The 24,897-nt window shown below is 47.4% G+C and overlaps 2 protein-coding genes across 4 annotated transcripts; one reads left to right on the plus strand and one right to left on the minus strand.

Annotated features, from left to right (window-relative positions):
* Positions 1–9,598: 9,598 nt before the first annotated feature.
* Positions 9,599–12,312, plus strand: Sdr39u1 (short chain dehydrogenase/reductase family 39U member 1). 2 transcript variants are annotated; one of them, XM_042686329.1, is made up of 6 exons: positions 9,599–9,668; positions 9,908–10,014; positions 10,178–10,260; positions 10,388–10,509; positions 11,229–11,372; positions 11,615–12,312. In XM_042686329.1, exons 1-6 carry the CDS (start codon positions 9,653–9,655, stop codon positions 12,028–12,030), a joined length of 888 nt encoding a protein of 295 aa, XP_042542263.1. In that variant the 5' UTR covers positions 9,599–9,652; the 3' UTR covers positions 12,031–12,312. The 2 variants fall into 2 exon arrangements, with proteins under 2 accessions (XP_042542263.1, XP_042542264.1); XM_042686330.1 differs by lacking the exons at positions 9,599–9,668; positions 9,908–10,014; positions 10,388–10,509 and having other exon boundaries at positions 10,179–10,260.
* A 1,216-nt stretch (positions 12,313–13,528) lies between these two features.
* On the minus strand, positions 13,529–24,480 carry Khnyn (KH and NYN domain containing). Of its 2 annotated transcripts, XM_042686328.1 has the most exons (8): positions 24,322–24,480; positions 22,878–23,095; positions 21,334–22,445; positions 21,064–21,194; positions 20,882–20,978; positions 16,084–16,191; positions 15,775–15,876; positions 13,529–14,950 (listed from the first exon to the last, which is right to left on the minus strand). In XM_042686328.1, the coding sequence occupies exons 2-8, from the start codon at positions 23,076–23,078 to the stop codon at positions 14,680–14,682; spliced, it is 2,022 nt and encodes a 673-aa protein (XP_042542262.1). In that variant the 5' UTR covers positions 23,079–23,095; positions 24,322–24,480; the 3' UTR covers positions 13,529–14,679. The 2 variants fall into 2 exon arrangements, 1 of the variants encoding a protein (XP_042542262.1); XR_006148436.1 differs by lacking the exon at positions 13,529–14,950 and having other exon boundaries at positions 15,785–15,876; positions 16,008–16,191.
* Positions 24,481–24,897: the final 417 nt, after the last annotated feature.

Below are 24,897 nucleotides of genomic sequence, written 5' to 3' on the forward strand. Positions count from 1 at the left end.
CAGCTAGCCAGTTTTGTATGCCAGTCTATCTCTGTATCCCAAATCTTAAACACACCATCTGCAGGAAATGGCTCAAATGGTAGACTATCAGCCTTGTGTGAAAAAGCCAAGTGAAAGTGTCCAAGCCCTGACTTCAAGCCCTACTAACAGTGGGGGAAAAAAATCATTTTTAATTCTATCGCTTGTCCCTTTGAACAATACCATTTAATCTCATGTATATTATTTCTTAGACTTTTCAGGTAGATCGGTGATGCACCATTGAGAATTCCTCCTCTTCTTTTTTTTTTTTTTTGTCAGTCATAGGGCTTGAACTCTAGGCCTGGGCATTGTCCCTCAGCTCTTCAGCTCAAGGCTAGCACTCGACCACTTGAGTCACAGCACCACTTCTGGTTTTCTGGAGGTTAATTGGAAATAAGAATCTCACAGACTTTCCTGCCCAGGCTGGCTTTGAACTGTGATCCTCAGATCTCAGCCTCCTGAGTAGCTAAGATTACTGGCATGAGCCTCCAGCATCTGGCACCTCCACTTCTTTTATTTTTTGCTAGTCCTGGGTCTTGAACTCAGGGTGTGGAGATGTTCCTCTGTGCTCTTTGTGCCTCTTTGTGCTCAAGGCTAGCACGTGAGCCACAGTGCCATTTCCAGCTCTTTCTGGGTAGTTGATTGAATATAAAAAAAAGTCTCATGGACTTTTCTGCCCTGACTGGCTTTAAACCATGATCCTCAGATCTCAGCTTCCTGAGTAGCTAGGATTACAGTATAAACCACAAGCACCCAGACTCTCCACTTTTTTATATTCGTATTTCATTGTTTCAACCACAAAATGTTCCAAGTATACATCTTACCACCTCACTGACTTATCCAATGGTTCAAGTAGGTCCATGAATAGGTAAGATTTCTTTATCTAGCAGCATACTTCAAAGAGTATATCATAAAACCAGCAAGCTTTTAACTATATGTAAATATGATTTGGAGACTCATGAGGAAAGTGGATTTAGCTGCATGGACATTTCATAATTTTTTTTACATTTTTTGTACATTTTTATTGTAAAAATACTGTACAGAGGGGTTACAGTTACATGAGCAAGCAAGGGAATGAGTACATTTCCTATCGAGCATTGTTGCCTCCTCCTTTGTTTTTCCCCTACCATCCCTGCCCTCCCATCTCCACAACTACTCTCTCCCACCCCCGCCCCCCAGCCCCCACCCACCTCCCCCTCGCCAAAGTTGTAAAGTTTGTTTTCCGTATGGTGTCTTGTACATCTCATTGTTACATTTCATAACTTTTTGTTAATATTATTTGTATGTTTTTGCCAGCTGCTGGAGGTTCTCACCTGTATACTTAGCTACTCAGGAGGCTGAGATCTAAAGATCACAGTTCAAAGCCACTCCAGGCAGGAAAGTCCAGAAGACTCTTATCTTCAATTAAACATCTGGAAGTAAAGATGTGGCTCAAGTGGAAGAATGGCTGTCTTAAGCAGAAAAAGTCAAGCAACAATGACCAAACCCTGAATTCAAGCATTGGTACTGACAAAAAAAAAAAATTCTTATGTCTTTCCTGAATAAATGACTACATGCCTGTCATCTGTTTGTCCAAATCCTTATTTCACTGTGAAATTACATTCCATTGGCCATCTCCCCTGCTGATCATACATGCTGCTATAGGCTTTACATATCCCATTTAATAATCCATGAACCAGCAATAAAGAGGACCATTTCACCGGCCTTATTTGTTACATTGGTAACTGGATTTTGGGAGTTAGGAGGTCTTGTTGCTGTTGTGCCAGTCCTGGGTCTTAAACTCAGTGCCTGGGCACTATATCCCTGAGCTTTTTTGCTCAAGGCTAGAATTCTATCACTTGAGCCACAGCTTTACTTTAGCTTTTTTGGTAGTTAATTGGAGATGAAAATCCCATGGACTTTCCTGTCCAACAAAGATTCTTGAATAGCTAGGATTACAGGTCTGAGCCACTGGCACCCTGCTTGATAGCTAATCCCAAATATCCACTCACTGCCATTATGCTACAAAACTACTCCAAAATCTATTGACATAAAACCACTGTGGCAATATTGTCATTGCTCCTGTGGTTCAAGAATTCATACAGAGCACTGCAGGGACATCTGGTCTCTGTATAGAGCTTCTCCTAGGAAGACTCAAATGCTGAGGTGACTCATCGGGGCAAGAGTCACACATCTGCCAGCTGCTTCTGGCTTTTGGCTAGACCTCAGTTGGCTAGACCTCAGCTGGAGCATCTCCCTGTAGCTTTTCCATGCAGTCTTTTTGCATGGGCTAATTTTTTTCTGCTCATAAGTTACTAAGGTTTCTAAGCACAATTTCTAACATCTCAAAATAGTAAGTGTGGCCATTTTATGACCTAGTCTTGGAAGTCACATTCTTTGATGTAGTTATGACTACCCATCTGGCTCAAGAGAAGGCATATGTAGTCCACCTTTTTTTGTTTTGTTGTTTTGTTGTTGTTTTTTGTCAGTCATGGGGCTTGAACTCTGGGCCTGGGAGCTGTTCCTCAGCTCTTCAGCTCAAAGCAAGTGCTATACCGCTTGAGCTACAATGCCACTTCCGGTGGTTTTTATTGGAGATAAGAGTCTCACAGACTTTCCTGCCTGGGATGGCTTTGAACTGTGATCCTCACATCTCAGCCTCCTGAGTAGCTAGAATTATAGGTATGAGCCACCGGCGCCACGCTTGTATTCCACCTTTTGATGAGGAATTAACAGGATCAAGAATAGAGTGTAAATCTGAGATGCTGTTCCAGGCATCTTTGGAAAATGCAAAGTCACCAAGAAAGCTTCCACCAATCCCATCCTCATGTGCTTCCTTTTTTTTTTTCTTTGTTGGTTGTGGGGCTTGGACTCTAGGCCTGGGCACTGTCCCTCAGCTCTTCAGCTCAAGGCTAGCACTCTACCACTTGAGCCACAGTGCCACTTCCAGCTTTTTCTACTTATGTGGTGCTGAGGAATGGCCCAGGGCCTCATGAATGCAAGGCAAGCACTCTTACCACTGAGCCACCTTCCCAGCCCAATGAGCTTCCTTCTTTACTGCTCTCAAATTTGCAGGATTCTGCCTTTTATATTTCTGATATTTTTGCTAGTAATTTCATCTGATGATGATGTTATAATAGCAATGATGATGGATGATGATAACTAACGTTTATGGACTCTATTGTGCTAGAAACTGCTCTAAGAGATTTCAATATAGTAATTTATTGGTCCTTAAAATATTCCCATGAGGTTATCCTCATTTTCTTAATCTCCAAAAAACTAAAGAGAAGAAATTTACAAGGGAACAGTAAGTAGGGCCTGGGCAGAAGCTATTTGGCGTGCCCAGTGTGCGTTAGATAGGACAAGCAGATGAGTGATAGTTGATGGTCATGGACCAGATAAGATAAGGACCAGATCATTTTAGGTCCTGGAGGTCTTTATAAGGTCTTTGGCTTTTACACTAAAACCAGAATACATTGGAGGACTTTGAGCAGAGAAATGGCATGATATAAATTTTTTGAAAGGGTCAGCCATTTGAAGAACCATAAGAGACCACCAAGAATTAGAGCTTGAGCAGGCACTGGTGGTTTGCATTTGTAATCCTAGCCATTCAGAAAGCCGTGATCTGAGGAGCGCAATTTGAAGCCAGCTGGCAGATAAATTGGAGAGACCCTTATCTCCAATTAACTAGCCAAAAGCCAGATGTGGAGATATGATTCAGCCTTGAGCTAAAGAGTCAGGCAAGGCCTCGCGTTTGAGCCCAATACCAAAACAAAATAATAATTTTTTAAATGGAAGAATAGAATATTCTAGATTTGGAGCTAGAAAAATCAATAAAAGGTTTTCTTCATATAGCAAGACTGGTGCCGATGGCTCACACCTGTAATCCTAGTTACTCAGGAGGCTGAGATCTGATACTGCAGTTTGAAGCCAGCCAGGGCAGGAGAGCACATGAGACTCTTATCTCCAATTAACCATCAAAAAGTTAGAAGTGGGGCTGTGATTTGAGCGCTAGACTTGAGCTAAAACTATGGAGACAGCCAGATACCGGTGGTTCACACCTGTAATCCTAGCTAGTTAGGAGGCTGAGATCAGTTCAAAGCCAGACCAAGCAGAAGTGTTTGTAAAACTCTTATCTCTTACCAATTAACCACCAAAAGGGCCAGAAGTGGTGTTGTGGCTCAAGTAGTAGAGCACTATGACTTGAACAAAAAAGCTCGGGGACAGCACCTAGACCCTGAGTTGAAGCCCCAGAACTAGTACAAAAAAGTAACTCACAGATGAAATTCTAGCTACTCAGGAGGTAAGATCTGAGGAACATGGTTTCAAGTCAACCTGGACAGTAAAGTCCATGTGAAACTCTTATCTCTAATTAATCACAAAAAAAAAAAAAAAAACAGAAGTAAAGCTGTGTGGCTCAAGTGGCAGAATGCTAGGTTTAAGCAAAAAAGCTCTGGGACAGCACCTTGAGTTAAGCCCCAGGACAGGCATTTTTTTTTAATGCAGGAATAGGATAGCATTTGTTTATTAGGTGGTAACTGTGGTTAAGTTGATAAGAATTATGCATTGATTTATTAGTGACAGAGCCTGAAGAACTGCTCACAGATCAGCTCTGGGAGAAAAATGGAGGAGTCAAAGGTGACTTTAAATTTTTCCTCAGCAAATAGAAAAACTACAAGTCCCATTTGCTAAGACCGGGAGAACTAATTTTTTAAAAAGCAAAAATAGGTTTGGGGTCAGGGAAATCTAGAGTATAATCTGGGACATATAAAATTTACATGCTTTTAACAGTCTACATGGAGATGTGGATTCTAGATTTCAGGGAAAGGGGCTTTGGGATCAAAGCGGAGAGTCATAAATTTAGGAGTTACAGGATACTATTTTTAAACAATTCATACTGGCATGTAAGTAGTATACATAAAGAAAAGGTCCAAGAACAGAGGTGGAGTGTTTCAGAGTCTAGACATGAGGAGGAAACAATCAAAACCAGCAAAGGGACTGAAGATTGGCTAACAAGGTAAGAAAGAGGTGGAAGAACATAACATGGAAATTAAGTGAAAAAAGGTGCTTAAACAAATGTGACAGCAGGCAGAGTACATGCAGGTCAGAAATGAGATCTATGAACTCAGCCAAGTGAAGATGGCTGGCAAGAACTATTTCAGCAGGGTGGAGGAGAGTCACTGTCACCCCTGCAAATAAACTCTGGCTTTCCTGCAAAAACTCCATTTTCCCTGAATGCAAAACTTGAAACTTTGAAACTAATAGAGGAAAACAGAGAAACAGAAGCATAGGCTTCCTGGTTAAGACTCTGAAAACTCAGCAAATGAGATTGCATCCAACTAAAATCTTCTGGGGCTGAGGGTAGGTGGGTAGACAGGAGAGTAGAAAGACACTAGAACAGAGACAGCTTGCAAAATGGGAGAAAAATCTTTGCCAGATATATATGATAGGTGAATAATAACTAGAATATATGAGGAGCTCAAAAAAGCTGAACTCCAAAAGAACAAACAACCCAATTAATAAATGAGCAAATTAATGAACAATGCTCAAAAGAAATACAAATGACTAATAAATATAGGAAAAAATGTTCAACAGCCCTGACTATGAAGGAAATACAAATCAAAATAGCATTGAAGGGGGCTGGGAAGGTGGCTCAGTGGTAGAGTACTTGCCTTGCATGCCTGAGGCCCTGGGTTTAATTCCTCAGCACCACATAAGCAAAAAGAAAAAAGCCAGAAGTGGTGCTGTGTCTCAAGTGGTAGAGCACTAGCCTTGAACTGAAGAGCTGAGGGACAGTGCCCAGGCCCAGAGTTCAGGCCCCACGACAGGACCCCCCCCCCAAAAAAAAAAAAAGAATATCAAAGACATATTCTAGTTATGACAAATGAGGGAACCCATACAACCTACTTTTCTTTGGGTCTGGCTTACTTTGCCAGGCTCACACCTGTAATCCTAGCTACTTGGGGAGATATGCAGATCAAGGTTGGAAGCCAGCCTGGGCAGGAAATTCTGACCCTTACCTCCAATTAACTACCAAAAAAGCCTGCAGTTCAAGTGGTAGAGTACTAGCCTTGAGCAGAAAAAAAAAAAAAAAAAAAAAGCTCAAGAACAACACCTATGCCCTGAGTTTAAGCCCAGGCCCAGAGTTCAGACCCTATGACCGACAAAAAAAAAATCATAACTATAAGCCAGGCACTGGTGGCCCACACCTGCAATCCCACCTATCAGGAGATCTAAGAATCAAGGCTTGAAACCAGCCTGGGCAGGAAAGCCCATTAGACAATCACCAAAAGCAAGAAACAGAGCTGTGGCTCAAGTGGCAGAACACTAATCTTGAGCAAAAAAGCTCAGGGACAGCACCCAGGCCTTGCGTTCAAGCCGTAGAATTGGCATAAGAAACAAAAATGTGAACTAAGTGGGCAGAAGGTAGAAGACAAAATAAGAACCAGCCTTAGTTAGCATTACCTCAATACTGCTTAGGGCTACAGACTTCATCCCCTGTGTTCAGTGCACACACCCCACATATACATACACACTCACAAACATGCACATGTGCGTGTATGAGGATTTCCAAGCTGCCTCCTCTCCACGTTGAGTCCAAGCATCTTGTTATTGAAGTGCAGAGAGAAAAACAGGCTCTTCCATCATCATGTCTGCGATCCAGAGATGTGAGAAGCAGCCCTCCTCCCTGCACAGGCCTGGCCAGGCAGAGCTGCTCTATAGTCCCCTTGGTTACATTTCCCTGGGGCCATCTCCTGGGGCCCAGTCTTGCTCTGCCTCCTCCTGAAGGGCCATGACCACTCTGGTGGGAAGAGCTTTCTCCATAATTTCAGAGGTCTGTGCTAGGGCCAGAGGAAAATAAACCGAGGAAAAGTCTTTTAATGTCGATTTTAAAGCCCAGGGCCACAACAGTGGCAAGGGTGTACTGCCTCAAATTCTCTGAGTGAATGGAAATAGAAGATCTGGGCTACTGTAGCCTCTGGCGGCAAGTAGTGCTCTAACTGAACAGTGCTCCTCAGCCATAGCCTGTCCAAAGACCACTATCAATACATTCATCTCTCTCTCTTCCTTTGTCCCTCTCACCTCTGTCTCCCTCTCCCTCCCCACCCCTTCCTTTACAATACTGGAAGGGCACACAGAAAGGAAATTCTTAGCCCATTGCTCATTCATTGCTGTGGGTTTCTGAAGCAGATCTCAGCCAAGGGTATCTGTCTGGATGTCTGGATCAGATGTCTGGATCCAATAGGAAGGGCGGCATCTGAAGTCTTCATGTAGAAGGAAAGTGCAACCCTGAAGAGGCTGGCATCTCCAGAAGGCAAGGGGCAAGCTATGCCCCAGAATCCAGGGTCAAAGAAGATCATTTTTTAGAAATAACAATATTATTATATTAATAATAATATTCTTTATCTGATATGTCTCCATAGTTGAAATTTTGGTGGGTTTGTTGCTGGGTTGATTCATTTACTCACTGTAGTTCTACCATAGTTTCATCAGAAACTATATTAAATGATGACAACAATATAAATAACACCTATCAAGTAACATCTAGAGTCTCACAAAACCTGTCTGTAAAATGAAGCAAAGGGCAGCTACACTGTTAGAGAAGGCACAGACAAGGGATAGCAGCCCTACTCTACCCTTCCCTGGCCTAAGCCAAAGTTGCAGCCAGAATCCTGCTCCATGATGACTTCCTATCCTCCAAAGAGATGACCTGGCTCAGTTCCTCACTTCCCACAAAGCAAAGAAACTTCTCTTTCCCATCCACTCAGAGAGAATGTTCTTGTGTCTTGCTGTGTGATTCGAAGTTTAATAGACTATTAAGTGCCAAATGGTCTATGAGAGCTGAAAATAATTAAACTTAAATACTTCAGTTGTAAACGCAGGTACAGAAAGAAAAGTTGATCCTCCTAATTCTCAGAACCTGGAAAATGAAAAACTTTAAGGGGCTTAGAGAAGAAGCAGGAAGAGCCTGTTACCCATCAACCTCCTTGGAGATCCAGAATTGGTCTCTGGGATTGCAGCTCCGTTCTATTGTACCTTGGGCACAGGGTTCCTATCTTACCTGTATAAGATTACTAACAGGCCACTGTCTTCGTCTATCTGTTTAGAAGAACTTGTCTCATGCCACCCCCAAATTCATTGAAAGGAAAGATAAAGCCCAGAGAAAAAGGAAAGGGTTGTCAATAACTAGAGTATGTGGGTGAGGAAGCATAGTTGGGTTTCTACAATGGTGAATAGTAACCGGTGAACCTCTGCTCTAGTAATAGACATATGACCTATTCCTGGCCATTTAGAACCCTTCCTACTTGGCCAGAATGGTTGGTTGAAAGAGGATATGGATCCTTAATGGGTCAACAACAGTCAATCCTAAGATGATTGCATTGATGGAAACAGAAGCCAAGAATCCATCTTTGCTCTTAAGGAAGCCACTCTTCCCGAAAATGAAGCTAACCTACAAAAACAAAAACAAAAAAGCTTATGAAAATAAGAAAAACATGAAGACCTGATGCAGTGTGGCCTCGTGGTTAGAAGCCACCTCTGGCCTAAGAAGCATGTAATACTCTTCTCTCTAGTAAAAAAAAAAAAAAAAAAAAGTTTGAAGTGGAGCTGCGACTCAAGCCCTGAGCACAAAAGCTAAAGGACATGCACAGGCACTAAGGTCAAGCCCCAATACACACACACACACACACACACACACACACACACACACACACACACGAACAGACAAAACACAGTGCTAAGGAGTGTTGAGAAGACAGGAGCCTGGCATCAGTGGTTCTCACGTGTAATCCTGACACCTGTAATCCTAGCTACTCGGTGTGAGGAAAATGGAGAAGACCGGATTCAACGGGTGAAGACTGTTTATTGAGGCACAGCCAGGAGTGGCCTTCCTTCCCGCGGGATTGGAGGTGGTGTCACAGCCTGAGGCCGGGATAGTTGGTGATTCAAGGGAGCAGATCGTGGCACAAGGGGGCTGGTGCAGTACACAGGACATAGTTTTTCTCGAAACCGGGGTAGATGGAGACCTGTAGTTAGACCTAGAATGTCCCCCTCTCCCCCTCCAGGTTGTGGAAATCCAGGGGTTCATGGTCAAGCCCGGAACGGAATGCTTTACCCAGAGCCAGATATTTGCTGATGCACCTGGGGAGGCTGAGATCTGAAGATCGAGGTTCAAAGCCAGCCGGGACAGGAAAGTCCATGAACCTCTTATCTCCAATTAACCAGTCGGAAGTGGAACGGTGGGCCGTGAGCCTAGGGCCCAAGGACAGCACCCGAACCTTGCGTTCCAGCTCCAGGGCCCGCACAAAATAACCGCAGAGAGGAAGTCTGGAACAGCTAACCCCCAGGAGAGACGAGAGCGGTGAGGAAGGGGACAGGGGTCCTCAGATGACAGACCCCACAATGAGTGGACATCCAGAACTGTACGGACTGGGTAACCCGGAGTCTGCGGGCTCACGTTTGTCTCTCCGGAGGAAAGCGCTCCCCGCACGCGGCCCGGTTTCCCAGACCTTTTGACCCGCCCAGTCTGGCTTCTCTCCCCCCCCCCCCGCCCCCCCCGGGGTAGAGCGCATGCGCGAGCGGCCGCGAGCGTCCAGCCGCGCAGCGTGGGGGGGGAGGGGGTTGTGTTGCGCGTGCGCTCTGGCTCCCGGTCGCTATGCGGGTGCTCGTGGGTGAGGGCGGGCAGAGGGAGAGTACGGGGCGGGCTCGGCTTAGAGTTTGAGGGCCGGCGTCCCAGGTGGAGAGAACGCTGCCTCCCGCACTGAAAACGCGACCCTGGCCTCCTAACCCAAGAAGCGGAATCCCTGGGGTCGGGTGACGCGGGTCACCTCGGCATGGCGGGGAGGGAAAGGGCCAGGCCCGGGGTCGGGCGGCGGGGACGTTTGAAACGGTTTTTGTGTTCTCGGACCAGGCGGCGGCACGGGCTTCGTGGGGACCGCCCTGACCCAGCTGCTGAAAGCCAGGGGCCACGAGGTGACGCTGGTGTCCCGGAAGCCCGGGCCGGGCCGGATCACGTGGGTACGCGGAGGGCGGCCTGGGAGCCCGGGGGGGCGGGAACCGGCGGGGGGGGGGGGGGGGGGGGAGGGCAAGGGGGAAGGAGGAGGGAGGGGGCAGGGGGAAGGGGGCGGGGCGGGCGGGAAGGGGGCGGGGCTGAGGGGCACTGTGTTGCTTTCTCCTTTAGGATGAGCTCGCTAGCTCCGGGCTGCCCAGCTGCGATGCTGCGGTCAACCTGGCCGGGGAGAACATCCTCAACCCCCTCCGAAGGTCAGCCGGTCCCTCACCCCATCCTCCAGCGAGACCCCCCAGGGATTGGAGAGGGAGGGACAAGTCTATGTGTGTACGCTGTACGACTACTTGTGGACTTTTACATCCTCTTATGATTGTCCTGCAGGTGGAATGAAGCCTTCCAAAAAGAGGTTCTCCGCAGCCGACTGGAGACCACCCAAACTCTGGCTAACGCCATCGCGAACGCCCCACAACCCCCAAAGGCCTGGATCATAGTCACAGGTGTAGGTATGCTCCACCCCCCCCCCCCCCCCCAAATCACCAACTACCTACATTAACTAGGGGAAAGAAGGGAGCAGAGAGAGTAATCGAGGCCTTTAGGCTGTACACACCCCCAGAAAACTGTTGTTTTCCAGACACAATAACTTCTGGGCCTTTCCTACATGCATGTTTCTCCGCGCCTCTGGGTACTTTTAACTGAAAATTGGGAGACCTGCGAGGGGAGGAGGAATTAGTGTCGTTCCTGTTTTCAGGGAAACACGACTCAAGTGTTTTTGCACTACAGTTCTTTAGGAACAGAAGACCTGTTGTCACCTTTGGGAACAAATAATTGCAAAGAATTATAACGCACATATCAGTCACTATTCTTAAGTGTTTTATATACATCACATCATTTCCTTGTAACAGCCCTCTGAGGTAGGTACTATTATTCCCACTATAAAAATACAAGACTTCCATACAAACAGGCAAAGTAACTTACCAAATGTCAGAGTTCAGTGATAGAGCAGGAATTAAAATCCATGCTGCCTGATCCAGGTTTCTGTTAACCACTCTTGGCAGCCAAAGATAAGACTTCTAACAGGAAGGTACAAGTCAGGTCAAGGAGAAACGCAAAGTAAAAATAGCTGTAGCTTTCTCCGCAAGGGGCAAAGACAGTGAGGCCAAGTGGAGCCTTAACTAGAAACGTACAGGATACCCAGAGCAAACCAATCATGTTTCACCCACAGCATACTACCAACCCAGCCTGACTGCCGAGTATGATGAGGACAGCCCAGGAGGGGACTTTGACTTTTTCTCCAACCTGGTAACCAAATGGGAAGCTGCAGCCAAGGTTCCCGGAGATTCTACACGCCAGGTGGTGGTACGCTCTGGTGAGAATCAAGGGCCTGGGTACCAGGCAAGGTAGAATGACCTCTGGCCTGTGGTAAGGGACACGGGGATGGGGAGAGCAAGAGAGGGAGTCATGGCTTTTGGCCAACTTGCAGAGGGAAGGATGGGAAGCCCAAGAGCCAAAGTCCTTCACTCTTACAGTTAAGTCACCATATGGGGGGGGGGGGGGAGGGAAAAATGAAGGTGGTCTGGCTTCCCAATGCCATCTCTTTTGCCTGCTTAGGAGTTGTGCTGGGCCGTGGGGGTGGTGCCATCGGCCATATGCTGCTGCCCTTCCGTCTGGGCCTGGGAGGTCCCATCGGTTCAGGCCACCAGTTCTTCCCTTGGATTCACATCGGGGACCTGGCAGGAATCCTGACCCATGCCCTTGAAACAAGCCGTGTGCATGGGATCTTGAATGGAGTGGCTCCAGCCTCCACCACTACTAATGCTGAGTTTGCCCGGGCCTTGGGTGCTGCTTTGGGCCGCCCAGCCTTCATCCCTGTCCCCACCTCTGTGGTGCAAGCTATCTTTGGGCGGGAGCGTGCCATCATGCTGCTGGAGGGCCAGAAGGTGGTCCCCCGGCGGACACTGGCCAGTGGCTACCGATATTCCTTCCCAGAGCTGGGGACTGCCTTGAAGGAAGTCGTAGCATCGTAAGTAGGGAGGTTCACAGCAGGAGTTGAGGCTTGTGCCCAGTAGATACTGTGAATAGGTGCGGGTGATTCTTAGGGAGGCTTCTCCCACAACTTTCTTCCCCATTGTGCTGTTGCTCCATCTTACTGAGAAACTCCACAGCTAGTCATGAAGTTCAGACCCTGACCTCTTCAGCTCCTTATAAAAGAATGCCCAAGTCTGGTTTCTCTACATGGTTGTCCCAATTCTTTAAGTTATATAGAGACTGCTTTGCACTTTTGGCAATAAAGATAAATTATCTCACTAGCTTCAGCTTATCTCTTTAGCCAGATCCTCCTGGAATTTATTTCAAGGATGTCATATTAGATGACTCTTCCCAGCATGGGTTCTTGAAAGTTATAGTAAGTAATATTCTCCTCACACTTTCCTTTCTTGGTTAATGTTATCAAAAGAGTTGGTCACAAATAGGAAGTATGAAGTTAGGATAAAGGTAGAGAGTAGGAATTATGACAACCTTGCAAACCTGTTCACAGAACACCATCAAGATACCAGCAAAAGAAGGGACAAAGATCCAGTATGGGTCACCTTCAACTTCTATCACAAAGGCAGTAGTAGGTAAAGCCAACTCTCCAGACTGTAAGAAGGCTATGATTGCCTCTCAACTGATTAGGGCCACTTCAGTGGACTAGGGCCCTCAGCACAAAAGGGCAGAAGATACTTCTGGCCTATTTATTGTATACCAACCACGTGGAAAGTGAAAAGGGCAGATAACTTATCATGAATTACAAACTCAACCCTATCAGGAAAAAAATAAAAGTGCTCATCTAGAACCTTCTTTATCTAAAGTTGTTATAGCTGCCACAACTTAGCCAGAAGCAATTCCCCCAGTTCAGACCAAATTAACCAATCTCCTTTCTTTCCCAGGATACTGGAGACTCACTGCATTTCCCTGACCAAACTGTCTAGTACACCTGCCCAAGTCAATATGATCTAGCTATGTAAATCTTAAGAGCAAAAATACTGGGACCAAAGACCCTTTTCCCCCATCATTCAGCTCCCTGTACAGTATTCAAGTCCCTGTGCCAGTAAAGGAAGTAGAAGTCAGAGCCTAAAAATTGGATCTTATTCAGGAACTTGATACAGGGCACAAACAGAACAGAATCCAGGGACATCCATTCCATCTTCTCTCTTAAGACTCTAAGAAGTGGCTGGCTCTGTATTATTCTAGGGCATGACTTGCCTCAAAGGAAGAAGTAACAAAAGCATATTTTAGTCTATGTTAGAACTACTGATTAAGGGCTGGGAAGGTGGCTCAGTGGTAGAGTGCTTGCCTTGCATCCATGAGGCCCTGGGTTCGATTCCTCAGCACCACATAAGCAAAAAGAAAAAAGCTGGAATGGAGCTGTGGCTCAAGTGGTAGAGCGCTAGCCTTGAGCTGAAGAGCTGAGGGACAGCGCCCAGGCCCAGAGTTCAGGCCCCACCACCGGACCCAAAAAAAAAAAAAAAGAACTACTGATTAATATTGCCTGTGTGAAGAATATGCTACATTTAAGGTAGCAAATCCGTGGCACAGGGAGAACTTAAGCAGAGACATGGAAATGACTTACAGCAATCAGGATAGAGAAGGCATGTCATGTGACAGTGAAATTGGTTTGGTAGCTAATCAGGCACCTTCTGACTCTTGATTCTTGTTTTCATTTTCTGGATAATTGGTTTGTCTAAACCATCACAGTATATACACACACAGCAGAAGTGTTGGTCACCTTGTGCACCCTCTGTCTTCCGTGAAGAAAATTTGTGGGGCAGATCACCCTCACATTGTCATTGCAGAGCACAAAATTGCATCAATTTGGTAAATACCCTGTAAACACTACAGCAAGAGGATTTTACCAGGGACTTGGTGACATATTTGTTATTCTCTGAACAAACACATTATAGGAACCCTGAGTATATTGATAAGGAAAACAGTTGCCTTAACTATTTTGTAAATGTAGATTTGAAGGTTATCCAAAAGGGACACAACTGTTAGGGGAAGTTATACTGAAGACACATGTAGAGGGCACAGCCCTGGACTTGGCCTACAAATGCTCGAAAAGTGAGGTTTTGGCTAGGGAGCCTGTGCAGCCACAAGCAGGGTATTTTCTACTCCTACTCTTTAAAGGCAGAAATAAAGGCCAGTCATCCCAAATGAGCACAGCTGAGGCTGAAGGCCTACTTTGCCTTTTCCCCAGCGACCTGCTGTAACCCCTGCAACCCAGCCCATCTAAAACCAGCATTTTCTGTGATACTCGCAAGACACTACCTGGTCTGATAAGCATCCTGTCCACTAGCTTCTACTCAGCTTGAGGTTGGAGCCAATAATCCAGATTTGTAGGAACTGTCCCACACTCCCTACAAAAAACCCTGTGCTAAGACAAGGTAGAAAAGACTTGAGAAGAACCTCTCAAGAGCTGCTTGAGGTCCTGACTCAAGATGAGGTCACTTTAGGGAGCTGTCCCAATGCTCCAGGCAAGAGCATTCCCCCCACTCCTCTTCCTAATGCTTCCTCAAGGCACCAACTCCAAGTGTGTCTTGAGTCAAAGTCCGAGCAGCAAAGGAACTTGTCACAGAAGGCACTGAGTTGGGAGAAGCTGGGGTTAGCTAGCAGGGCAGCAGCCACATGGGCAGGTAGGCTTAAAAGTTCAGACTCAGCAGGGCCTCAGACAGTTGGTTAATGTCCCGACAGTATGGCTCCCGCTGTAGGATGAAATCCACTTTGTGATCCTGACCCAAAAACACCTCCAACAGCTGGCGCCGGAGCCGCTCTGTTTCCCGGGTCTTCCGAATGCCACCACTGGCTTTTTCCTCTTCCCTCCTTCCCTTTTCCTCTTCCCTCTCCTGCTGCTTATTACCATGTTCTGCAAAGCTCCTAGAAGGATGCTGAGCCTTAGAAGCCTCCTGTTGCCTGGGAAAAAGGAGAACAAGAAGAGGTGATGAGCATCCTGGAGGGAAATTAGCTTTCAGGGGTTGGAGGCATAGCTCAGTTGGTAGAGCACTAGCCAATGAGTGGAACTATCAGGTACAAGTTTAAGTCCTGGTCTCAGATGAAAGAAAGAAAAAAGGAAATTAGCCTTCAATTGACCTCCTCAGTCTGAAATTGGCTGCCTATTCCTAGTTCTCAGGAAGCAGCAGTGAAGTTCCTGATTTTGACCACTGAGTGGCAGTATCCATCCACTTGGATGAGGAGAGCAGCCTTTGAAACCAGGAAGGTGAATTCTGACTATATGATGGACTTCTGTTTCCAAATTAATCACTTAATGGCTAGAAGAGGGTGTGCTGAGTACAACTGGCTATCAGTTCAAGCAATTCTCTGCCAAATAACTGCCAAACAGATTAGGAGAAACAAGAAACAGTTTCTCTCCCAATCACGAAGATACCAGAAAGCTCTGTGAAGGTTGTTTTATGGTTTTTGCCAGTCTTGGGGCTTGAACTCAGGGCCGGGGCTCTCTCCCTGAGCCTCTTTGTGCTCAAGCTAGCACTCTTACCACTTGAGCCAAAGCATAGCTTTCAGCTTTTTCTGAATATTTTATTGGAGATAAGATCTCATGGACTTTTCTGTCCAGCCTGGCTTTGAACTGTGAACCTCAATCTCCACCTCCTGAGTAGCTAGGATTACAAGTGTGAGCCACTAATGCCTGGCTTCTGTGAACATTTTTAAAGGCTTATCTAAGGTGGCCCAAACTGAAATTCCTACCCAAGCCTCCCCGTTTAACAGAGAAAGGGACAAACCTGGCTGGCTTCTTTAGAAATTTGTCCAGGGTTGGGCCATTTCGCCCCAGTGGGTCATCAGGGACTATGAAGTGGTTCTTCACAAAAGTGAAGGGCAGCAGTCTAGACAAAGAAAGGGAAATATTGTCACAAAGGTGCCCCCAAACACCTCCCAGACAGCTGGGACCAACACCACCAGAAACCACTGGCTATCATCCTTTGAGGCACCTTCAAGCCCTTCCCAGAATTCTCACCCAGTAGCCAGAGAAGAGCTGCTTTTAGAGAAAAGGCCTGAATCCGTGCCCTATTCTCAAGCGAGAGCTCCCTCACCGCTCTCTGATGATTGCCATCCACTTGTCAGACTCTTCAGCCAGGTCCCGAAACTGGTCATTGGAGACAATGATCCCATTGGTCTCTTCAGCCAGCTTCACCATGAACCTGTCAGAAATCAAGAAAAACATAAGGGATGTTGGCCACATTTGGAGATGTATTTGTCATAGATGTCAGAGAGCCAGGGTGGATGATGATGCTGGCATCCAATTGATAGATCTAGATATGTAGCTGTGTATCCTATATTATGCAGAGCATCCCCCTCAATGAAGAATTGTCTCACCCATAATATCCATAATCCCAAGTTAAGAAGGCCTGCTGCAGTAAGATAATCACACTTTCAGGACTGAGTACAGCACTAAACTTGAGAAGAGCCAGCCATGCATCAGTGCTGTAGTGCTCAGATGAATTAACACATCAGTCATTTTAAAAATGCATTAGCAAGATAAGCCATGGTTTAATGATTTCACATTGTATCTATCAGATTATAACACTGACATCTCTAAATACATGCAATTAAAGTAACAGTAAATTACAAATTACCAAAACATTCTATATATTTCCTTTAAAAATCAAGGCAATCATTTGGGGATTTTCCAAGTCCCCAACACCAAAGAGGGCTATCAACTCCTGTGACCCATTTCTGGTGATGGAAATCTGACCCCCCTCACCTTTCCTAGACCCAATGACAGGTGACAGCTAAACACAGATGTCACAGGTAAGAAAACAAAGGTAAATCCAACATGGTATCCCAATAGCATCACTTCCGCAGTTAAAATCTGGTTATCATTGTCTTCTACTGTATGCCTCATCAATCACTCACAAATCAAACATGCTTTTCTCCTGAAAAGACTTCCACACTGCCCTCCAGTTCCACTATTACCATTCGAGTGGCTCGGCTATTACAAGTGAAATGTACACAGCATCCTAAACAATTCAACTGCCTCTTAATTTTTACTAGTTACTTCTAGTTACCTGTCCTCCTCCACAAAACCTATTGCCCTACCCAGAGCTCTTCTACACTTGTCCTTCATCTCCCAAGTCCAGCTAGGGGCCTCTAAAATCAAGCTACGTGCCATCCTTATAGCCTTCTCTCTCCTGGTGTACTCCAGCCAAAATTGACCAGATTATACCTTGCTCTCCAGTCACTGCTGTCTGACTTCCCTGTTTCTCAGTCTATTCCCTGTATCTGGAAAGAGCTTCCCAAATCTGGCTAGTAAGCAATGATGCTGACCCCCATTTCAGTAATCCTGATTCTACAGGGTAGTAATGATTAAACTGGTGGGAGGGGTCAACAGATTTACAATACAAGAGATCTAGCCTATCTATCCTTCTTAACCAACAAAAAAGTCAGAAACCTCTCCTTCTACAAAATTCCAGTAGGAAGAAGGCTCCTTTTCCTCAGAGTTCCTTTAGTGTTTGACTTTATATTTTCTTTTGGCTCTCTAACATCAAGAATCAGGTCTTGAAGCTGGGTGTCAGAGGCACACACCTGTAATCCTAGCTACTCCAGAGGCTGAGATCTGAAGATGGAGGTTCAAAGCCAGCTTGGGCAGGAAAATTCCATGAGACTCTTATCTCCAATTAACCACAAAAAAGCTGGAAGTAGAGGTGTAACTCAAGTGAAAGAGTGCCAGCTTGGAGTAAAAAGGCTGAAGGGACAGTGCTCAAGCCCTAAGTTCAAGCCCCAGTACCCAAACCAAAAAAATCAGGTCTTCTCAGCTTTCCTTCTGAAAACCATGTATGAAGAGAGTATTCTCAATATTTGAGGATGAGTGACAATATTTGAGGGGACCTAGAACCAGGATTAGCTGTGAGAGATGCTGGGTTCTCTCTGGGAAATAAATGGCCAAGATAACTACAGTATGCACAGTACACAAAAGGGATTTTCTGGTTACTGAACTTTACAATTACTGTGTTTTGATATGTTAATCAGTGTTTATTCAGTAGACTACAAGAGTACCGTAGGTTAAAGAAGAAATAAAGGTGAATCTACTCAGTCAATGCTTATAGCTGTTAGGCTAGTTTCCGTTACTTGTTACACAGACACATTTTAAATTCATTAAATCTGACTCAGCCTACAGATTCAATTCTATTTTAATACTAATGTGAAAATAAAACCAGCCAGGCACTGATGGCCCACACTTGTTACCCTAGCTGCTCAGGAGGCTGAAATATCGGGATTACTCTGGAGGCTAAAATCTGAGGATCAAGGTTTGAAGCTAGCCTAGGCAAGATAGTCCATGTGACTCTTATCTCGAACTAAACATCAAAAAAGCCAGAAGTAGGCTAGGTCCCAAGTGGTAGAGTGCTAGCCTTAAGCACAAAAGCTCAGGAGCAGTGCCCAGGCCCTGAGTTCAAGCCCCAAGGCTAAGAGACAAAAGATGAAGATTTGAAGACCACTCCATCTAAAATAAACTGTAAAATTTAGGCATAAAAAACAGCAGTAGGGGGCTGGGAATGTGGCTCAGTGGTAGAGTGCTTCCCTTGCATGCATGAACCCCTAGGTTTGATTACTCAGTACCACATAACACAGAAAAAGCCTAAAGTGGCGCTATGGTTCAAGTGGTAAAGTGCTAGCCTTGAGCAAAAGAAGCTCAGGGGCTGTGCCCAAGCCCTGAGTTCAAACCCCAGGACTAGCAAAAAAAAAAAAAAAAAAAAAGCAGGAGAAAGTGAACTGCCTTTCAGTAGAATACCATTTGTTTGTTAAAAAAAAAAAAAAAAAAAAAAACTAAGGCATTTGACAAGACAACATATAACCATTACAGTTTGGAAAGTATTTTCTTTTTTTTTGGGGGGGGGGGGGGGAGAGGGAGGCAAGTCTAGGGCTTGAACTCAGGGACCTGCACTTATTAGACAGGCATTCTAGTTACTGCTGACCCATATTTCTAGCCCTTTCTTACACTATTTTTGTTTGAGGGTTTTTTTTAACTGTTTTTTGTTTTTGTCTTTTCCTTTTTAGTACTGGGGAGTAAACCCAGGACATTTCGCTTGCTAGGCAAGCTGAGCTACTAGGCCACTGAGCTATATCCCAGCCCTTTCACACTATTTTTGAGGTAAGGTCTCATTTTCTGTCCAGGGTTATACCTAGACTGTAATCTACCTAGTTTATGTTTCCAGTATAACTAGGATGACAGACCTGTGCTTTTCCCATTGTAGCTGGGATGACAGACCTGTGCTAGCATGCCCAGATTCATTCACTGAGACAGTCTTGAAGAATTTTCTGTGCCAGGCTAGCCTGAAATTAAAATCTTCCCAATCTTAGACTCCTATGGAAGTGAGATGACAGGCATGCCCCGCTCTTGGTTAAGAAGGGGTTTTAAAAGGTCTATGCTGAGACTGGTCTTGAACTAAGATCCTTCCAATCTAAGCCTCCAAAATAGCTAAGGATAACAGGCATGAACTACCCACGCCCCGCTGGAAACTGGTATTTTTAAACTGAATAATGTTCTAAGGAATAAAGAAGTTGTAGTGGCAAAGTCTGAAACTGGCTAATTCACTTTAAAAATCTGCACATTTCCCATGCCATGCACGCACATACATATTTGGCCTGTATTTTCTATTTAACCCATCTGGCAGCTTTAAGATCTATTTTTCCTTTGTGAAGGTTTACCTATTCTTACTCTGGATCTCCACATCTATAACACATAGTATTTTACACATCACTAGGCTATGTCCATGCAACACGTTCAGAAAGAAAATCACTGGACTCTTGAGGGAGGTAAGCGGGTAAGCACATATGTTATCGTCCTTGGAAATACACAAGAAAGGTAGACAAGTGGGGAAGGATCCAGCCACAAAGAGATCGACTCATATAAAGATGAGCCAACAAGAAAAAGCCAATGAGTAGCAAAATGTGGGGCACAAATTCAGATCTTCCAGTTTTTGTGTGCGCGCATGTGTGTCATGTGTGTGTGTGCGCGCGCGTGCGCACACGCGTGGACACACACGCATGCACGCACGTGAGTATGCTTATACTGGGCTTCAACTCAAGGTCTCATGCTCTCACTTGGCTTTTTCATTCAAGGCTGTCATTCTGCCACTTGAGCCACACCTCAACGTTCAGCTTTTTTGCTGGTTATTGAAGGGTCTCATGGACTTTCCTGCTCAGGCTGGCTTCAAACCGTGATCCTCCAATCTCAGCCTCCTGAGTAACTAAGATTACAGGTGTGAGCCACAAGCACCTGGCTCAGATCCTCTAACCTAAGTCCATCATCAAGCTCTCTAATATTCAAAGTTTTGTATAGTCCTGTTACTTGTGGATATTACTTCTTCATTTTACTTATTGGGAGTGTCTACCCTAGTTTTCCCAGAATGTTTTCCCAGATTTCTCTACATTTGGAAACTAAACCAGGATTTTTTTTTTTCCACTTTTGTCAGTCGTAGGGCTTGAACTCTGGGCCTGGGCACTGTCCTTCAGCTTTTTAGCTCAAGGCAAACACTCTACCACTTGAGCCACAGCACCACTTCTGGTTTTCTCGTAGTTAATTGGAGATAAGAGTCTCATGGACTTTCCTGCCCAGGCTGGCTTTGAACAATCCTCAGATCTCAGCCTCCTGGGTAGCTAGGATTACAGGCGTGAGCCACCAGCACCCGGCTAAACTAGTATTTTCTAGACAGCAAGGCACTGAATGAAAAATAAATGATGACTGCCCAAGCATGTTTTTTCTGTATTCCATCTGGAGATTAACTGTCTACTACTGAGGATTAAAGAGCAATCAGGAACGTCTCTTTCTCCCTCAACTTCACGTTGGGCTCCTTAAATATGAAACCTGGGGGCCAGGCAAACAGCAAGTACCTGTCATCATAGGAGGAGATCCTCTTGCCATCCACAACTCGGGAGGGGGTAAGGGACAGCAGGCTGAGGGAGTACAGCTCCTGCAGGAGGTGACTCTCTAGAGAAAAAGAAAAATACAAAAGGGTTCTCCTCCAAGTGGAAATAGGGCCTATCCCAGATCCAGATGACCAGACCCAACTCACCTCTGACCTTAGAATCCTTACTGAAGCGCCACTGAGGCACAAAGACCGTTATATCTCGGTGCCCACGGTCCCAGAAGTGTTGCACAGCAAGGGCGATGCCCCGACTGGAGAAATACTGCTGGCGGCCATGCCTGAAGTGGGGGTTCTGCACTCAACACCCAGAGGAGGGGTCAGACCCCTCAGCCCATGTCCCCCAAGGCAGACAAATATATATATATGTACCATCCTCCCTCCCCAGGACTCTGCAACCCCTATACAACAGCTACTTACTCCATGGCCACATTGCTGCCATCGATGACAATATGGCGGAGGTCTGGGTTGCCAGGCACGTTGGCAAGGGTCAGGGTAAAAGGATCCTGTAGAGCCTCCTCAAAACGCTGAGTGCCAGTCACCAAGTTGCCCCCACGTGTGCCTCGTTTCCAAGGAGACCCTCCTCGACTTCGAGCCACAGCCTGCTGCTTGTCTCCCCTGTTTCTCCGATCTCTTCCTCGGTCTCCACTGGGCAACTGGGGTTCAGGCGCAGGTGGGGGGCTAGGCACTCTTGGAGAGGAGCCTTCCCCATTATGGAGGTGATGGAGGAAAGAGGGTGGAGCTGCCCTCTGCCAGGAGCCACCCTGGACACTCATCCCTCCTCTTTCCTGAGGTGCTCTGTCCTTCCCCAGGACTTTTCCTTGCAGGAACCCAACCTCCCCTGCTCCTCCACCTGTTGACTGGGGCCTGACAGCTTCTGATTTCTCCCAGGCCTCTTCCCCAGTGACATCCTTCCATCCCGAATCCATCCCTCTAGAGCCATCCTGTTTCCCACCCTCCTTCACGGTGTGACTCTTAACTCTTGCTCCCTTAGATTCTTCCTGCCCCACAGCCACAGCAGTGTCCAGAGACCTCCCACCTTCATTCTGGAGCCCTTTGACTCCTTGGTTCTGAACATCCCACAGGCCTGGGGTCCTCCCTTCCCAAGAGAGGAGTGCTTGTGGCCCCTGCCCCCTGGATGCCTCCTGCACCAGACTCAGCAGTTCCATTTGTACAGCCAGAGGCAGCCGCAGGAGAGCCTCGCTATGGACATCTTCCCGGCACCGCAGCAGAGCAGAGAAATCTCTCAACACACCCCCAGCACCAGAGGAGGCTTGCAGGTGTGGCTGTGGCTCAAAGTCCCAGCTCAGCTTCCCCACCAGGGCTTCCACCAGGCTCTGAGCCATGACAAAGGCTTCCATTAAGCCACTGATCCTCAGTGAGCCTGGTGCCCCTGGCACTAGGTGGGCCGAGGTGCGCCAAACCAAGCAGTCAAGGAAGAAGCCCTGGGCTCCCAGGAAGATACAGTGCAGTTTGGGTGGGTAGTGGATTTCACTCTGTAGTTCTGGGCTGCAAAGACCCTTCAGGTAATCCTGGAGAGAAAGATCAGAAAAGGAAAATGCTGGAAACCACCTTCTTCATGCTCTCCTAGACTCAGAGGTGCCTGGAATATGTCTACTTCTATAACTCACATCTTGGAGATGAGGAAACAAAATTCAAATCACAAGGCTGACAGGAAGGGAAGTAATGTGGCCCAGCTCCCACCCCACCCCCCAGTAAATTCCTGGGTGGAGCCCAGTTGCTCAGCTGGATTAACCACTCCCTCCTAGAAGAGCAAAGATTGATTCCTCCCAGAGTCCAGGAACAGCCAGGGTGGGGTCACAGAAGTGAAACCAAAACTCTACACAAAGAAAAACAGGGAAGTCTCCAAGGGCTCAGGGACAGCTTATCAGTAAAGCAACCAATCAGAGATCCTCCCGGTCCCCACCTCGGGCGCTTCCAGGAATACCAGAGAGGAGGATCACCTTGGCTCTGCTGACATTCTCCTGTGGGCCCTCAAGCTGCAGCCAGATGTGAGGGTTTTCCGGACAGTCCTTGGGGAGGATGCTCATTCTCACACTGAAAATGTGTTCCAAGTAGGCCTGCTGCTCCCGAACCTTCTCCTCTGCCTCAGCAGACACCGCAAAGCGGTCTGGAGTCAGGGAGGCAGCCCCCCAAGTAAGCATGGCTTCTTTCTGCTGTCCTAAGAAGAAAGAAGGTAGCTCTGGTTCTCACCTTTCCCACAACCCAAATCCTAGCCTCCAGGCCTACACATCTCATAAACAACCGCAAAACACTACGAATCTACCCCGGGGGCAGGGAGGGTGTGGTATTACAAAACACCACAGGACCAAGTCCCCAAACGGCTCACCTAACCCTAGCTACCTAACCCTAGCTACGTAGGAGGCTGTAATCTGAGGATCATAGTAGGAAGCCAGCTCACGCAGGAAAGCCCAAAAAACTGTCTTCAATGAACTATTCCCAAAACCCCGGAAGTGAAGCTGTGCCTCAAATGGTAGCTAGCCCTAAGAAAAAGAGCCCAAGGATAGTGCTCACCTTTGGTCCCCTCCAATTCCTGGAGTTCCTAACAGCTAGCCCCTCCCTCTCCGGCCCAGACCCACCTGAACTCCCAGCCACCTCACTTCCTACCCCTCAGACCCCCTGCTACCTAGATGGGGACGGAGGCCAAGTGCTCCCTCTTGGGGGAAATAGGACTCCTCTAATGAACCTTATAATCTTTCTCCTGTGCCTGTCTGCCTCTGCGTGGTCCCCTGGGATGGATGTGTGGGATCCTCTTTCATGCCCAGACCCTGAGTTCCAGCCCCAGTACTAGCGCACACGCACACACAGGAAAGAAGAGCAAAAAGAAAACAAACAGTGGTAAAACAAGAAACTAAAGGCACTAGCTTTGAGCACAAAAATCTCAGACAGTGTCCAGAGTTCAAGGCTTAGGACCAGCGCACGCGCGCGCGCGCGCACACACACACACACACACACACACACACACACACACACACCCACCACGGGCCAGTGTCCCCAGAGAGGAAGTCCAAGAGTACACCCGGGTAAGTGGAATGGACAACGGCTTTAGGACAATGGAGACCACAGCCCTGAGCAGAGAAGGGGTGGGGCTCCAGCCTTTGGAGATCAAAAGGAGTGGACGACACTGATCCAAGTCCTCAAATCCAAGGTCCTCAAAGACAGATCCTGGCCAGGCGCGGGAGCTGGGCAGTCCTCAGGCCCCCAATCTTTTTCCCGCCTCTAGCCACTCCCACCTCCGTTCCCCCCCTCCCTCCCTCACCCCCTTCCTCCTTCCCCTCCCCCAGCGGCCAGCCACCGAGCCACGAGATCCGGCCCCGCGCTCCACCCCGGCCCGCCCACCTCCCCTGCAGGGCCCCCGCTGCCCACCGCGGCCCGAGCCCCGCCTACCCTACAAAGCCGCCAGCTCCGGCCTCCGTCCAGACGGCGCCTCTGGGTACCCTCGGGCCCCCCACTTCACCCGCACCCCTGGCCCAGGGGACAAGGGCAGGGGGCCCGAATCGGGGCGGGCCTTGCCGGGTTCTTCACCCCACCAGGACTGCTCCACTCAACTGGGTTGGTGTTTTCAGTCACTTCCTGGCCTGGGGCGGAGTCAGCCCTGCTCCGCCCCGGCCGGGGTGGCCCCATGGTCCCGCCTCGCCGCCCACCGCGCGCTCCCTCCCCTGCAGTCGCCCCAGCAACCCGAGCCCCAGACACGGCCCCCGGCCCCCCTGGCCTCCCCGCCAGCTCCTCCGCGCCACTCCGCGTGTGTCCCGGCACGCTTTTGCAGGTGTTTCCCGGGGGGTGAGGGGGAGGAACCACTTGTCCAAGTTCCAAAGAGATAAGGTGACAGCTCAGAGGTCACAAGACTGGCCCCAGCACTTGCCACCAAAACAACCGTGAGGGTGACAGGGACGACCCCCCAACAAGTGGAAAGGCTTTTCCAGAAGGGCAGTTTGGTTTTTGAGGGATTTTGTGTTTAAACCT

The sequence above is a fragment of the Dipodomys spectabilis genome, unplaced genomic scaffold (genome assembly GCF_019054845.1).
Source record: "Dipodomys spectabilis isolate Male_0828 unplaced genomic scaffold, ASM1905484v1 ptg000097l, whole genome shotgun sequence".
Lineage (NCBI taxonomy): Eukaryota > Metazoa > Chordata > Mammalia > Rodentia > Heteromyidae > Dipodomys > Dipodomys spectabilis.

Bases quoted from the DNA above. Each gene is read 5' to 3' on its own strand.
- Khnyn (XM_042686328.1), bottom strand. From the start codon at position 23,078: ATGCTTACTTGGGGGGCTGCCTCCCTGACTCCAGACCGCTTTGCGGTG. The intron at 22,446-22,877 runs GTGATCCTCCTC...CTTTCTCTCCAG, and splicing joins AGAATGTCAGCAGAGCCAAG to GATTACCTGAAGGGTCTTTG. The intron at 20,979-21,063 runs GTGAGTTGGGTC...CTTTTTCTCTAG, and splicing joins TAAGGATTCTAAGGTCAGAG to AGAGTCACCTCCTGCAGGAG.
- Sdr39u1 (XM_042686329.1), top strand. The intron at 10,261-10,387 runs GTCAGCCGGTCC...ATTGTCCTGCAG, and splicing joins ATCCTCAACCCCCTCCGAAG to GTGGAATGAAGCCTTCCAAA. The intron at 11,373-11,614 runs GTGAGAATCAAG...TTGCCTGCTTAG, and splicing joins CCAGGTGGTGGTACGCTCTG to GAGTTGTGCTGGGCCGTGGG.